Raw genomic sequence first — 14,023 nt, 5'->3', positions numbered from 1 at the left:
GAGCCGAGCCGAGCCGAGCCGCGCCGAGCCGAGCCGAGCCGAGCCGAGCCGAGCCGAGCCGAGCCGAGCCGAGCCGCGCCGCGCCGAGCCGCGCCGCGCCGCGCCGCGCCGAGCCGAGCCGAGCCGAGCCGAGCCGAGCCGAGCCGAGCCGAGCCGAGCCGAGCCGCGCCGCGCCGAGCCGAAGCCAGCATCTCCCGCCGCCGCCGCCGCCCCGCGCCCCGGGCGCCCGCCCCCCTCCGGCTCCGGCTCCGGCTCCGGCTCGGGCGCCGCGCTCCAGCCCAGCCTCCCGACCATGCCCCGCGCCCCACCCGCGCCCGCGATCCCCCAGCCCCGCGCGGCCCCCAGCGCCTGCAGTCGTCGCGCCCCGGCGCCGGGCGTGCAGGTGAGCCACGGGGACCCCCGGTCCCTGCGCCCCGCGGCCGCGCGCCCTTCGCCCGCTCCGGCTGCAGCCGCCCGGCGCTCCTCTCCTCTCCTCTCCTCTCTGCTCGCCCCTCGTCCGCCTCGCCGCGGTCCCGATCGCATCCTGCCCTCCCGGTGCGGCAGCCCGCGGTTCCGGGCATCCTCCTGCCTCGGGGCCCCTTTTCGTCTCTGGACGCTCCCTCCTCCCTGCGAGCCCCACGGGCCGGCCTCTCCCCGATTTCTCCCTTTCGCGCCGCTCTCCAGCCCTGTCCGCGGAGCACGGGCCGGCGGGGTCGACGGGTTTGGGGGCTGCGGGAGGATGGGGCCCGGCTCCCTAGCCCCAAGGCTCTCGCCCTACCCCCAGCTTGTCTCCTGCGCACAACAGGTCGGTGTGGAGCCGGGAGGGGGAGGGGGTGACGCGCCAGCCTGGGGACTGCAGGCCTTCTGAAGGCGGCTGGCTAAAGGGGTTCGGGGTGCAAGGGGCTAGAGTTGACGTTGGTGTTGGGGGATGCACCAGGCGGGTCCCGGACTCTGATGCCCATGTGAGCCCTTCTACGCTCCATTGGTTCGCTCTACCGTTTCCTCCCTCCCTCCTCTGGCCTCCTCCCCACATGTCCCCAGCCCTCTCTCTTTCCTTCTCCATCTCTTGTCACCTGGCCTCCAGCGCTGTCTCCATACCCCTTTAAATTTCAAGAAAGAATTCCCAACTCCTCCATCTTTGCTGTTCCCGTTCTCTCTGTCACCTTCCTCCCCTCATTCTGTCTTCAGTGGCACGTCCCCTCCTCTCTCGGTTCCTCTCTCCCATCTTTGGTCTTCTCTACTCCCCTTTTCCCTTTCACCGCCCTGCCTGGAGCCTTCCATCCTCCTGTCTGTTCACCCCTCACAGGCATCTCCCAGGCTCTCTTCCTCTCACCTTTCCCTCCCTTCAGCACTCTCTGCAATTCTTCTTTTCTCCTTCCCCACCTCTTCCTTTTCAGTGGCTGCCAGCGTCCCCCTCACCCTGCACCGTGGGCAGCTCAGCCTTCACCCCTTTCCTGTCTCTCACTTCTGCCTACCCCTCCCCATTATTCCCTTGCCAATCCCTGAGAGTGTTCAGTGTGCAAATACACACTCTAAATCCAAAGGACGCAGGACGTCGTCATCTCATTCCCTGGGGGGGGGGGGGTCCTAGACCCTTGGGGTCCACTACACTGCTCAAAGCCAACCGTCCAGACTCAGGACTTTACCCAGTAGAGTCACATGGGACTGGATGTCTTCATCAGAGCTGGTCTTCTGAGGGCACCCGTGCATTTGGATGCTTGGACATTGAGAGCAGAAAAACCATATTCCGTGGCTTTCCTCCCACCTACCTCTTTCTCTCTGTCCTCCCATTCCTGCACCTCCTTCCCCCATTCTTCTGAAGATGGCAGACTCCTGGGTCCCATCACAAGAGAAATGGCTCTACAAGTCTGGGGGAGCTCTCTAGCCCCGCCCCCTGCTCTGCACACTCGCTCAGATTGGCTTCCCTCCTCCCCCGACGCTCAGTCTCCCTCCCTAGCGGTAGGTGCTCAAGGAATCACAAGGTTCTTGGCTCTAAATTAAGATCCAAGAAGCCTGGAGCTGTGGGCAGAGGAAGTGAGCAGGAAGCCGGAGAGGCAGGAGTAGACCGACCCTGGGGCTCGGAGGTAACGGGGACCAACCCGGAATGGGGTGGGTGCAACCAGGAGTTAGTTTAGTTTTCCCCTGCAAAGATGCTAAGGAGCAGTGGATTCTGGGAGGCAGCATCACGGCTGGCGCCTGGGCAGCCGTGGAGGGGGCACGGGTGGCAGAACTAGTGGATGAGTGAGCTGGGGAAGTACCCATGGCAGGTTGGGATGTGACGCCCCCATTTCTCCCTCAGTAAAGGCTGAAAATCTGGGTCACAGCTGTGGAAGACCTCAGATATGGAGTGCAGGATGTGGTGAGTTTGGCCCAGCAGGGGGAGCTTGAAGACCACTTTCCCTTGTGGAGGGTTGGCCCTTTCCTACCTGGGCCCACTCGGAGCATCCCGTCCATCGGAGGGCTAGACTCTGGGAAGAGAGGGAAGGGAGTCAGGGGCTTGCCATGACCCACCTGCTCGGACCTGCAGGGAGGCACCCAAGATTTCTGGCGTCCGCCTGCCCTGCCCACCCTGGGCCTGCGTCTCATCAGCTGTCTCCCTCGCTTCTTGCAGGCCTGCGCTGCTGCTGTCCCACCTGCTCCCTCTGTGGCCCCTGCTGTTGCTGCCCCTCCTACCGCCGGTCCAGAGCTCCTCTTCCTCCCCCCGAGCCCCCCCAGCCCCTGCCCGGCCCCCTTGTGCCCGAGGGGGCCCCTCAGCCCCACGCCACGTGTGTGTGTGGGAGCGAGCTCCTCCACCAAGCCGACCCCCACGGGTCCCAAGATCTCGACGGCAAATTCTGCCAGGCACAGCACCCCCTGCCACCCCATCAGGCTTTGAGGAGGGGCCGCCGTCATCCCAGTACCCCTGGGCTATTGTGTGGGGACCTACAGTGTCTCGAGAGGATGGAGGAGACCCCAACTCTGTCAACCCTGGATTTCTGCCCCTGGACTATGGTTTTGCAGCCCCCCATGGGCTGGCTACGCCACACCCTAACTCGGACTCTATGAGGGATGATGGAGATGGGCTCATCCTTGGAGAAACGCCTGCCACCCTGAGGCCTTTCCTGTTTGGGGGCCGTGGAGAAGGTGAGAGGAAGCCTGGTAGTTATGTCAGAGGAGGGGAGGGTGGTTGGACCCTTAGTCTGCAGACAGGGAGAACCTTGGTTAGATGTGCCAGGCTCAGGGCCTGCAGGGATGCAACCAGCGAGATGCTGCGTGAGCCCTCACGGAGCTCAGGTTTGCTGGGGAAGACAGGTGTGTAAACACTCAGGGTTGAGCCAACATAATAAATGCTCTAATAGAGGCATGGTTTAGGAAAACCGAGAAGCGAGAGGCTATTTCTGCCTGAGGGTCCAGATAGCTCAGAGAGTAGACATCTGAGCTGGACCTTGGAAAGCAGAGTTGGAGTACTCCAGGCAGAGGAACACCATGGACACAGGACTGTCAGGCAATGTCTTGGCTTAGCCATTGCAAATGGAGGGGTCAGGGTCAGGGTCAGTGCTTGGACACCTCCACCCCACCCAGTTTTATACAGGGGATGAATTCTCTCTGACCTTGGAGCCTCACCCTCACCACTGTACATGCGAGGTTTGGTGAGACGTTTGGGAAGTGGAAGAGCTGGGCAGACAGGGAAAGCTGGGGGATAATAAATAGGGAGATTTCAGAAAAGGACAGACAGGCAGGCACATGGCTACACTCAGACACACCCCACTTGGCCCACCTTAGGCCTCCTGACAACTTTCTGTGCTCCCTCATCAGGTGTGGACCCTCAGCTTTACGTTACAATCACCATTTCCATCATCATTGTGCTTGTGGCGACGGGTATCATCTTCAAGTTCTGGTAAGCTGGGGAGATGTCTGGGCAGGGGCTGAATGCTTGCAGAGTGAGGCCGACTGCGTGCAGGCAGGAGCAAGGGCAGACATCTTGCCGGGCTGGAGTAGGAAATAATGAAGGCAAGACTTTGGGAACAGGGGATTTGAGGTGGGTGGTGGGCAGAGAGAAATCAGAACAGATTCTTCCAGAAAAATCATACAAGGGTAGTAGGAGTGAAGGGGAATTATATATACTGGAGACTTAGATGGGCAACCCTCCAGTACACAGAAAATTCACCTGGGGGGCTTCAAAGCCTCTTCTTCATTCATTCATTCTTACATACATATATATAAACACACACATATGTTACATACATATACACACACATATTTTTTTGTGTGTATTATTTTTTTTTTCCGAGGTAGGGTCTTGCTCTGACCTGGAATTCACTATGTAGTCTCAGGCTGGTCTTGAACTCTTACCTCTTCCTCCCAAGTGCTGGAATTAAAGGTGTGTGCCACCACACAGAGTTCATTATTAATAATTTTTTTGTGTTTTGTTTTTTTGTTCAAGATAGGGTCTCACTCTAGCCCAGGCTGACCTGGCACTCATTCTGTAGTCCCAGGCTGGCCTCAACTCACAGCAATCCATCTATCTCAACCTCCTGGGTGTTGGGATTAGAGGCATGTGCCACCACACCCATCTTATTTTTTATTTTGATGAGTGTGTAGTATTCGGTGTGTGCAGATGCACACCCTCTGTGCGCCCATGTTCAGAGTCCATAGGAAGACATTATCTTTCTCGGTAGTTCTTCAGCCTCATTTCCTTAAGACAGTCTCTTACTGAACCTAGAGCTCTGCATTTTTTAATGAGATTGGCTGACAAGGGAGCTCCAGCAATCCATCCGTCTCTGCTCCCCTCAGCACTGGTGTTGCAGGAATATACAATCTTCCATGGCTTGCTTGCTTATTTATTTATTTAAGAGAGGCATATAGTGAGAGAATGGGCACACTGGGGTCTCCGGCCACTGCAGATGAACTCTAGATGCGTGTGCCACCTTGTGCATCTGGCTTTTATGTGGGTTCTGGGGAATCGAACCTAGGTCCTTAGGCTTCGCAGGCAAGTGTCTTACGCACTAAGCAGTCTCTCCAGCCCCCTCCATGGCTTCTTATGTGGATGATAAGGACTGGACTCAGGTCCTCGTGCTTGCACGGCAAGTGCTCTTACCTGCTGAGGCATCTTGCCAGTCCCTGGAGAGTCTTCCTTTAGGGCTACCATCCAGGAGGCAGAAAATCTAGAGCTTTCTTACACACATTTAATAATGGGTCACATAGTCCTTCACACTTTACTGCAAGAATCATTAGATCTAGGTGTCCACATCATTAGCTGACTTTGGGCTAGAACTAAATCTGCCAGGTGCCTGCTGAGGAGAGAAGTGGTGTGCCCGGATGAAGGGGCATAAAGGGGTTCTGCGCTGTGGGGCTGTGCATGCCTTTGACCCCAGCCCTTGGGAGGCTGAGGTGCTCACCTTGAGTTCAAGGCTAGCCCAGGGCTACAGAGGAGATCCAGGTCAACCTGTACCAGTGTGAAACTCTGCTTCAGATAAAGAACATTGAAAAGTGTGTGTGGGGGGGTTGGTGTTGGTGGGAAGGGAGGGTGTACTGATCCTGTGGCTGGCTGGTGGCATGGCTTAGAGGCCGGCCGGGTGGCTTTAAGGCCTCACAGCCACCAAGATGCAGGATAGGGACCCATCAGAGGCCAGTTGTCTTTGCTGCGGGATGTTGGGAAGTGGCAGGTGGCAGGGAGAGGGAGGAAAACTTGGGTGACCAGTGCTACCTGGTCCAAGTTAGGGCCTACTTGAGTGTCTGAGAGGACTTCTCCTTCCTGGTGCACAAGCTGGGACCGCAGCCAGAAGCGGCGCAGACCCTCGGGGCAGCAAGGTGCCATGAGGCAGGAGGAGAGCCAGCAGCCCCTGACAGACTTGTCTCCTGCTGGAGTCACTGTGCTGGGGGCCTTCGGGGACTCGCCTACTCCTACCCCTGACCACGAAGAGCCCCGAGGGGGACCCCGGCCTGGGATGCCCCAGCCCAAGGGGGCTCCTGCCTTCCAGTTGAACCGGTGAGGGCTGGGGCCAATAGGACGGGGGGGGGGGGGGAGGAGGGAAGGCAACTCAGGTATCCAGGTTCTGGTGGTCCGTGGGTCCGAGGTCTGTCTCCCCACAGCCCTTCACTCCTTTTTGGCCTGGTCCCAGGACTTCCCGAGGGGCTGAGCAGCTTCCCCTCCTCCTTCCATTCTCAGGCTCGGTCCTGTTCTGCTAAACTTTAATTCCAGCTCTGCCCTCTTAATCCCAAGTCCCCTCCTTAGTCCTCAACTTCCCCTTCAGCTTCGGCCTACGACAGGTTCCTGACTATACCCTTCCCTCTTCCTCTCAGGATTCCTCTGGTGAATCTGTGATGCTCCTCATGTTGGGGTGCTGCCAAGCAGGAGGCCAAGGGGCCGACAAAGCCACCACCCACTGAGGGTGGGGCCACTTTGGGGAACTGAGGCCATGGAGGGGGCTTCCAGCTCCTGCCCTCACATACCACCCTGGAACACGCATCAGCCCCACGGATGAGTCCACCTGCTTGCCCTCTTGTAGCTGGGGGCTTCCCACACTTGTGATTTGGGGTCCCTCATTCCCACCCTTGCACAGTCACATGAAAGCCTTGCACACTCACCTCCACCCTCAGAGGCCATGGCACACACGCATGTTCAAGCTGCTTTCTGTGCCCTGCCTCCACCAACATCTGTCCGCTCAGCGGGTCACCAGCACTGTCCCTCTTGTTGTACATTTTCTGCCTCCTTTGCACACCCCACGCCCAGCTCAGTTGCTGGGCGCAGTGTTCCGTGCATACCTCATCTCTTGCGTGCATTTCCAGCCCACCGTGGCACAGTGTGCCCACTCTGCCTCGTGTGTACCCTCTGGTCTAGTTTCTGCGGCCCCTGCATGCTGCCCCAGAGGTGGGTGGGAGGGGAGCTGGGGGTTCCCGTGCCCTCATCTGTCATGGCCTCACATCGCATTCCATGCTGGGTGTTTCACTCTCCCCCGCCCCCCCCCCCCCCAGTCCAAGGGCGCTGGCGATCCTCTGAGGGCTTCCCCACAGGAAGTGAGGCCCCATTGCTAAACTGTTGACTGCGAGATGGGGTTTGGGCGTTACCTGCTGCACTACATGAGAAAGGGACTCTCGTTTGTCCTCTCTTCCCTCCCACGTTCCTTTTGTCTTGTCTGTCCTGGCTGTCTGTGTGTGTGAGAGTGTCTCTCTCTCTCTCTCTCTCTCTCTCTCTCTCTGGAATTCAGAGCCCCTGAGCCAGTTCTACATTTCCCAGTCTCCCTAATGGCCTCCTTAACTGCACCGAGGCTGCCAGGGGTCGGAGCCAGCTAGTTCAAGGCCATCAGGAGCACCGCCTCATATTCACCCCTCTTCCTGGGTTCCCTCGAGTCCTTTCTTCCCGCTTTCTGTCTTCCTTCTAGCTCTTTTCCTCTCCTCAGGTTCTTCCGTTTTTCATTGTCTCCCCCACCCTCTCCCTTCCCCTGTTACCTAGCTCCTATGCTGTGATATATATTTTTGTATTATCTCTCTCTCTTCTTGTGGTGATAATCTTGAATTCTTGTGGGATGTAAGTTTCAAAATTTTCAAATAAAGCCTTTGCAAGATACTGGAGTCCTCTGCTTCTGCCCTATGTCCTTGGTAGACAGGAGGAGGGAGGCAAAAAGGAAGGGGGCAGGAAGGAGAAAAGGAAAGAGGACACGGTAAATTTCTCCAGGCTAGACATCACTTGGCCTGCCCTACCTGAAGCTAGGGACTGATGAATGTCTTAGCCTGGGGAAGAAGGGAAGATGGGAGGAGGAGGAACTGAGAGCAGGCTCCTAATGCGGACCGCTTCTGTAAAAGAGGAACTGGAATCAGAGGAGTGGAAGGATGAGAGACCCCGAGACAGACGCATGAAGGGAGAAAATTCTGTAAGACAGCAATGGAGCAAGCCAAAAGGGCAGTTTTTTTTTTCTTTGCTTGTTTTTTAATTTTTATCTTTATTTTTCCTTACTTATTTGCGAGCGTCACACAGAGAGAAAGGCAGAGAGAGAAAGAGAGAGAGAATGGGGCGGCAGGGCCTCCAGCAGCTACAAACTCCAGATGCGTGCGCCCCCTTGTGCATCTGGCTAACATGGGTCCTGGGGAATGGAGCCTGGAACCGGGGTCCTTAGGTGTCACAGGCAAGCGCTTGACTGCTAAGCCATCTCTCCAGCCCTCTTTGCTTGGGTTTTGTTGTTGTTGTTGAGACAAGGTTTTTCACTCTAGCCCAGGCTAGCCTGGCACTCATTCCATAGCCCAAACCCAGGTCATAGTGATCCTCCTGCCTCAGCCTCCTGAATGCTGTGACTACAGGCGTAAGTCACCACACCTGCCAAGAGGAGATGGAGGATAAATGGTGAAAGGAAAAGAGACGGAGCAGCGGGGCGTGGTGGCACATGCCTTTCATCCCAGCACTTGGGAGGCAGAGGTAGGAGGATCGTCGTGAGTTCGAGGCCACCCTGAGACTCCATAGTGAATTCCAGGTCAGCCTGGGCTAGAGTGAGACCCTACCTCGAGGGGGTAAAAAAAAAAGATGGAGCAAATGAGAAGGGGTAAGTGAGCCCTCAGAAAAGAGGCTGCGCTGCTCTTCATCTTTGCGCCTCACCCATAGGTGTCCCCAGACTGCAGCATTAGCCTTCCCTACTCTGCTGAGAAAGAGGCTCTGCTGGGGTGTGGAGGTGGAATCAGGCGTGTTTCTGGGGAGGGAACACGGGCTGCCCAGCAGGGATCAGTAACCTCTGAGGTCCCGACTCCAGGTTTAGCTTTGCCGCGGCCCTAGGAAAGCCCACACATCGGCTCCATCGCTGTTGCTAGGCTCTGTTGCTGTGGTAACCGCCCAGGTCCTATTCTCACCACGCCCATGCTCCCTGGAAAGGGGGTAGCCCCAGGAGGAAAGGAGACGGTGCAGTAAACAAATAACCTGTGGGCTGCCTGCAAGCCACCTGCCTTCAAGTTGACCCGTGGTGCCCGGACAGGCCTGGCAGGTGCGCAGGAGGCGCTGGGGAGAGGCTCTCCGTGCTGGGCGCGTCGGGGAAGGACTGCTTCTCGGGCCTGGCTAGCAGACGCCCTCTGAGGCCATGAAATAATGAACCCAACAGCAGACAGAGGTAAAAGGCAGCCAAGGCCTTCGGAGGAGGGCTCTGTGAACCTAGTGGTCCCAAAGAGATCCCAGAGATCGCTGGGGAAGAGGACTGGATAGGACCTTGCAAGGTGCTAATGGGCTGCAGTTGGGGCGGTGCGCAGGGCTGCGTGCAGGGTGGGCGAGGGAGCCCCTCGACCCTTCCAGCTTTGTCCGAGGGGAGGTGAGGAGGGAGGGGAGCACTTCAGTGCCCGGAGAGCTCCCTGGGCTCTTGCCCTCAGGTACACTCCTCAGAGGGACAGTGTGACCCTGTGGCTCATCCATAAGCAGAAGGCACACATGAAGGCTCCTAATGAAGAGCGAATTAATTACCAGCTGATTAGACTGCGGTTTCCCCAAATTTAAATAAATTAAAATACACCAGCAAGACACTGGAAATCATCACTTGCTCACGCGCCCTAAATGCCCTCTTCCCCGTGGAAAGGCAGATGGGTAGAGAGACGGAAGAGAAAGGGGACAGCTCTGGACTTCTAGGTTGCCCTAGGGGAATTAATGCCAGACTAAGTGACAGTGTCATGCTAACCATGAAAAGGCACGAGGCTCTGGGGATCAGACCCTAAGTTTTCTCTCTATGAAGTTGAAACAGAGACGGTGGGCATTACGAGGTCCTCAGAAGGCTAAACGTAAGTCATGAAGGAGAAACAAAACAATGGCCATACTGTGGAACTGTGAGGTTCTTGGAGACCACGCATCACCGGCCCCACTGCAAGCATGTCTCATTACCAGGCTTTCTTCATCAAGGCGGTGCATCAAATGACGGCTAGGGTTCTCCTAAGCATGTTTCTGAAATGCTTCTCATTGTAGCAGAGAGCAAACCAGAGGAAGCCCCCCAGGAGGCGGAGCCTCCAGGCTGAGCTGCTCAGGGTGTGGAGGTGATTTAAGAGGGAAACTGTGCCAGCTGGAGAACCCCAGGATGAAATTAACCTTCCTCCTTAAGCCCCGCATTTATTGTTTGAAAACTTTGCTCTAAGGAGTTCAACGCACTTAAGTTTGCTTCTTATTGCAAAGACACTAGGAAGCCTGACAGAGGCTCAGAAAGTAGTCAGTTAATGCGCGCAGGAGAGAAGTCTGGAGAACTAGGACTCTGGGTGAGTACTGCTATTTTGTCCTCACATTTCAGTTCTTCTTCCTCGTTACTACATAGCTCAGGCTACTTGACTGCAAGTCTTTTTTTTTTTTTTTTCCCCTTGGGGGAGGGTAAGGTCTTGCTATAGTCCAGGCTGACCTGGAATTCACTATGTAGTCAGTCTCAGGGAGGCCTCAAACTCATGACCATCCTCCTACCTCTGCCCCCTGAGTGGTGGGATTAAAGGCGTGTGCCACCTTGCATGGCTTATCCTGCCAATTTTTGCCACTCAGTCAACACCTACTGAGTGTAGGACCCAAACATGTGACAAGAGGAGGAGATTCTGTGTGGCAGCTCATGCTTGTAATCTCATCATTTGGGTGGCAGAGACCAGATGACCAGAAATTCCAAGCTTGGCTACGTACTTTGAGGCTATCCTGGGCTCCAGAGACACTGTGTCAACACACACACACACACAAAAAAAAAAAAAAAACAAAAAAAAAACACCCCCAAACAAACCAGGGGCTGGAGAGATGGCTTAAGGGTTAAGGCGTTTGCCTGCAAAGCCAAAGGACCTCGGTTCAATTCCCCAGGACCCACATAAGCCAGATGTACAGAGGAGCTCATGCATCTGGAGTTCGTTTGCAATGGCTTGAGGCCCTAAAGAGCCCATTCTCTCTCTCTCTGCCTTTCTCTCTGTTTCTCACAAATAAATAAAATATATTTAAAAATACAGGGTCATTATATCAGCTACACAGCAAGTTTGAGGCCATAATGAGTTACATGTGGCTCTGTTTCAAAAAAAGAAAACAGGGCTGGAGAAAATAAAAAGAAAAAAGAAAGAAGTAAAGAAAACAGGGAGGTGGAGAGATGGTTCAGTGGTTAAGGCGCTTGCCTGCAAAGCTTAAGGACCCTGGTTTGATCCTCCAATATCCATGTAAATCCAGATGTACAAAGTGGTGCACGCATATGGAGTTCATTTGCAGTGGCAAAAGGCCCTGGCATGCTCATTCTCTCTCTCTTTGCAAATAAATAAGTAAAAAGAAAACAAAAACAAAGCTTCATTTTTTTTTAAATTTTTATTAACATTTTCCATGATTATAAAATATATCCCATGGTAATTCCCTCCCTCCCCACCCCTACACTTTCCCATTTGAAATTCCATTCTCCATCATATTACCTCCCCATTACAATCATTGTAATTACATATATACAATATCAACCTATTAAGTATCCTCCTCCCTTCCTTTCTCTTCCCTTTATGTCTCCTTTTTAACTTACTGGCCTCTGCTACTAAGTATTTTCCTTCTCACGCAGAAGCCCAATCATCTGTAGCTAGGATCCACATCAAAGCTGCATTTAATCATAGTATGTTGTCTATATTTGTGGAAGTTGTCAATGAATAGTTTAAAAAGAAAGAAACTTGCATTTACAGACCAAAGATATATATATATCAAGTACTTCAACATTGCTGGGTATGGTGGATCACACCTGTAGTCCCATCACTTGGAGTCACAGATCAGGAGCTCAAGGCCATCATCAGCTACACAGTGACGTTGAGGCTGCCCCGGGCTATGAGAGACCCTTCCTAAAGATAAATAAATAAATAAATAAAAACATATTTTTTTGCTTATGTGTATGTATGCCATGTGGTATGTGTGGTATACATACCTGTGACCTTATAGCGCCCTGTGCATTCACCTGCAGGGGGCGGTACTTGGCCAAAGCAGAACATCACGTGTTCCACTCCATCACCCTTCTGCCTATTCTTTTTTGATTTTTTTCCTATTTATTTATTTGATAGAGGAGTGGGGCGGGGGGGGGGGGGCTACAGAATGGGTGTGCCAGGGCCTCTAACCACTGCAAAGTCCAAACACATGCACCACCTTGTGCTTATGCAGGTCCTGAGGAATCGAACCTGGTCCTTTGGCTTTGCAGGCAAACGCTTCAACCGCTAAACCATCTTTCCAGCCCTGCCTATTCTTTTTCTGGTTGTTGTTGTTGAGAAAATTGATTTGTAAGCAGAGAGAAAGAGAAGAGAGAGATCCCGGGCATGCCAGGACCTCCAGCCGCCACACACGAACTCCAGATGCATGTGCCTTTGTGTGCATCTGGCTTTATGTGGGTCCTGGAGAATGAAACCTCAACCTGGGTCGTAGCAGGCAGGTGCCCTAACGGCTGAGCCATTAATCCAGCCCCAGCTTACTGCCTTTCTAGAACCAGGGCTATTCCCTGTCCTCTACTCCTTGAGGACCAGGGTTAGAGGTGCGAGTGGCCAGGTCCAGCTGTTTACCTAGGTTCTGGAGATTTCAACTTGGGTGGTTTTGGGACTCCGTTGGCCCTTATGCTTGCACAGGAAACGCACTTAACCGCTGAGCCATCCCTCCAGCCTTTTAAAATAATCCAGGGGCTGGAGCGATGGCATAGCAGTTAAGGCATTTGCCTGCAAAGCCAAAAGGCCCAGGTTCAGTTCCTCACTACCCACATACAGCAGCGGCTGGAGGCCCTGGCACTCTCTTTCTGTCTCTCTTCTCTCTCTTCTTTTGCAAATAAATATGTTAATTAAAAAATATTTCAAAGGGTTGGTTACTGGTAATTACAAAATGATTTTGTAGAGTTTATACTTGTGCATTTCTTTTTACAGAAAATAAATGAAGTGTGGTGGCATATGCCTTTAATCCCAGCACTCAAGGAAGCAGTGGTAGGAGGATCACCATGAGTTCCAGGCCACCCTGAGACTACATAGTGAATTCCAGGTTAGCCTGGGATAGAGTGAGACCTTACCTCAAAAAAAAAAAAAAAATTAATCCAGTTTTCTTCGTTTTCCCCTCTACTCCTATAAGCTGCTGCATTGTCCCTTTCTGGCCTTTAGTTATTCCTTTATAAAGCCAAGTGGTTGTATTATACCACCTCCTCCCAAGAGCGTTTCTGGTGCTAACGTTTTCTAACACCTCAACTACTGGCAGGGGCCATCACAGGTCGTCATTTAGGCAATATATGTCCCTAAATTCCCAAAGACAGTACCATCCAGTGCAAATGATATTAAAACTAATCTGCTGTACTTATAATGAAAAAGAAAATTCAATGGCTAAGCTTGGTGACATATGCCCTTAATCCCAGCACTCAGGAGGTCGAAGTAGGGTTGCTATGAGTTCAAGACCGGCCTAAGTTCCAGAGTGAGTTCCAGGTCAGTCTGGGCTAGAGTGAGACTCTACCTCGAAATAAAAAATTAGAAATTAAATTTAAAAAGTAAAATAAAACTGGGACTGGAGAGGTAGCTCAACGGTTACAGGTTTTTGCTTGCAAACCCTGATGGCCCTGGTTCGATTCCCCAGTACCCCACGTAAAGCCAGCTGCAGAAAGTGAAGCAAGCATGTGTAGTCCGTTTGCGGTAGCTGGAAGCTCTGGTGCACCCATTCTCGGTCTGTCTCCCCCGTCTCTCTGCTTGCAAATGAGTAAATAAAAACACGTTTTTAATTTAAAAAAAAAAATAGGGCGTGCTCGTGCACACTAATGCCAGCACTCTGGAAGCAGAGGTAGGAGGATCGCTGTGAGCTCACGGCCACCCTGAGGCTGCACGGTGAATTCCAGGTCAGTCTGGGCCAGAGCAAAACCTACCTCCAAAACCCAAGGGGAAAAAAAACAAAAACAAAAGCAAAAGCGACTCAACTTGGGTATATTCCACGCCGCGGGAAAAGAAAAGCGACTCCCGCGCTGGAAGAACGCAGCGCCTCGCACCCCCGTACGCACACCTAACTCACGAACCTGCCACCTTCCCACCGCCCCAAGTCCCTCCCGGAAGCCGGGGACCTCCGTCCGAGTGCGCAGCCTCCGCCCGCCACAGGCCCCGCCCCCGCCGGGCGTCCCGGCCATCCGGG

The 14,023-nt window shown here is 53.9% G+C and overlaps 1 protein-coding gene across 5 annotated transcripts; it reads left to right on the top strand.

The window, feature by feature from the left end:
* Window positions 1-316: 316 nt before the first annotated feature.
* LOC101604308 (PILR alpha associated neural protein) lies at window positions 317-7,525 on the top strand. Of its 5 annotated transcripts, XM_045139614.1 has the most exons (7): window positions 323-382; window positions 1,802-1,938; window positions 2,279-2,338; window positions 2,591-3,102; window positions 3,775-3,856; window positions 5,726-5,947; window positions 6,262-7,525. In XM_045139614.1, the coding sequence occupies exons 3-7, from the start codon at window positions 2,322-2,324 to the stop codon at window positions 6,281-6,283; spliced, it is 855 nt and encodes a 284-aa protein (XP_044995549.1). In that variant the 5' UTR covers window positions 323-382; window positions 1,802-1,938; window positions 2,279-2,321; the 3' UTR covers window positions 6,284-7,525. The 5 variants fall into 5 exon arrangements, with proteins under 5 accessions (XP_044995548.1, XP_044995549.1, XP_044995547.1 ...); XM_045139613.1 differs by lacking the exon at window positions 1,802-1,938 and having other exon boundaries at window positions 317-382; XM_045139612.1 differs by lacking the exon at window positions 323-382 and having other exon boundaries at window positions 1,575-1,938.
* Window positions 7,526-14,023: the final 6,498 nt, after the last annotated feature.

This window comes from Jaculus jaculus, chromosome 23, assembly GCF_020740685.1.
Source record: "Jaculus jaculus isolate mJacJac1 chromosome 23, mJacJac1.mat.Y.cur, whole genome shotgun sequence".
In the NCBI taxonomy this organism is placed as follows: Eukaryota; Metazoa; Chordata; class Mammalia; order Rodentia; family Dipodidae; genus Jaculus; species Jaculus jaculus.
The sequence above is the reverse complement of the archived record's forward strand: the minus strand, read 5'-3'. Positions and strand labels throughout refer to the sequence as shown.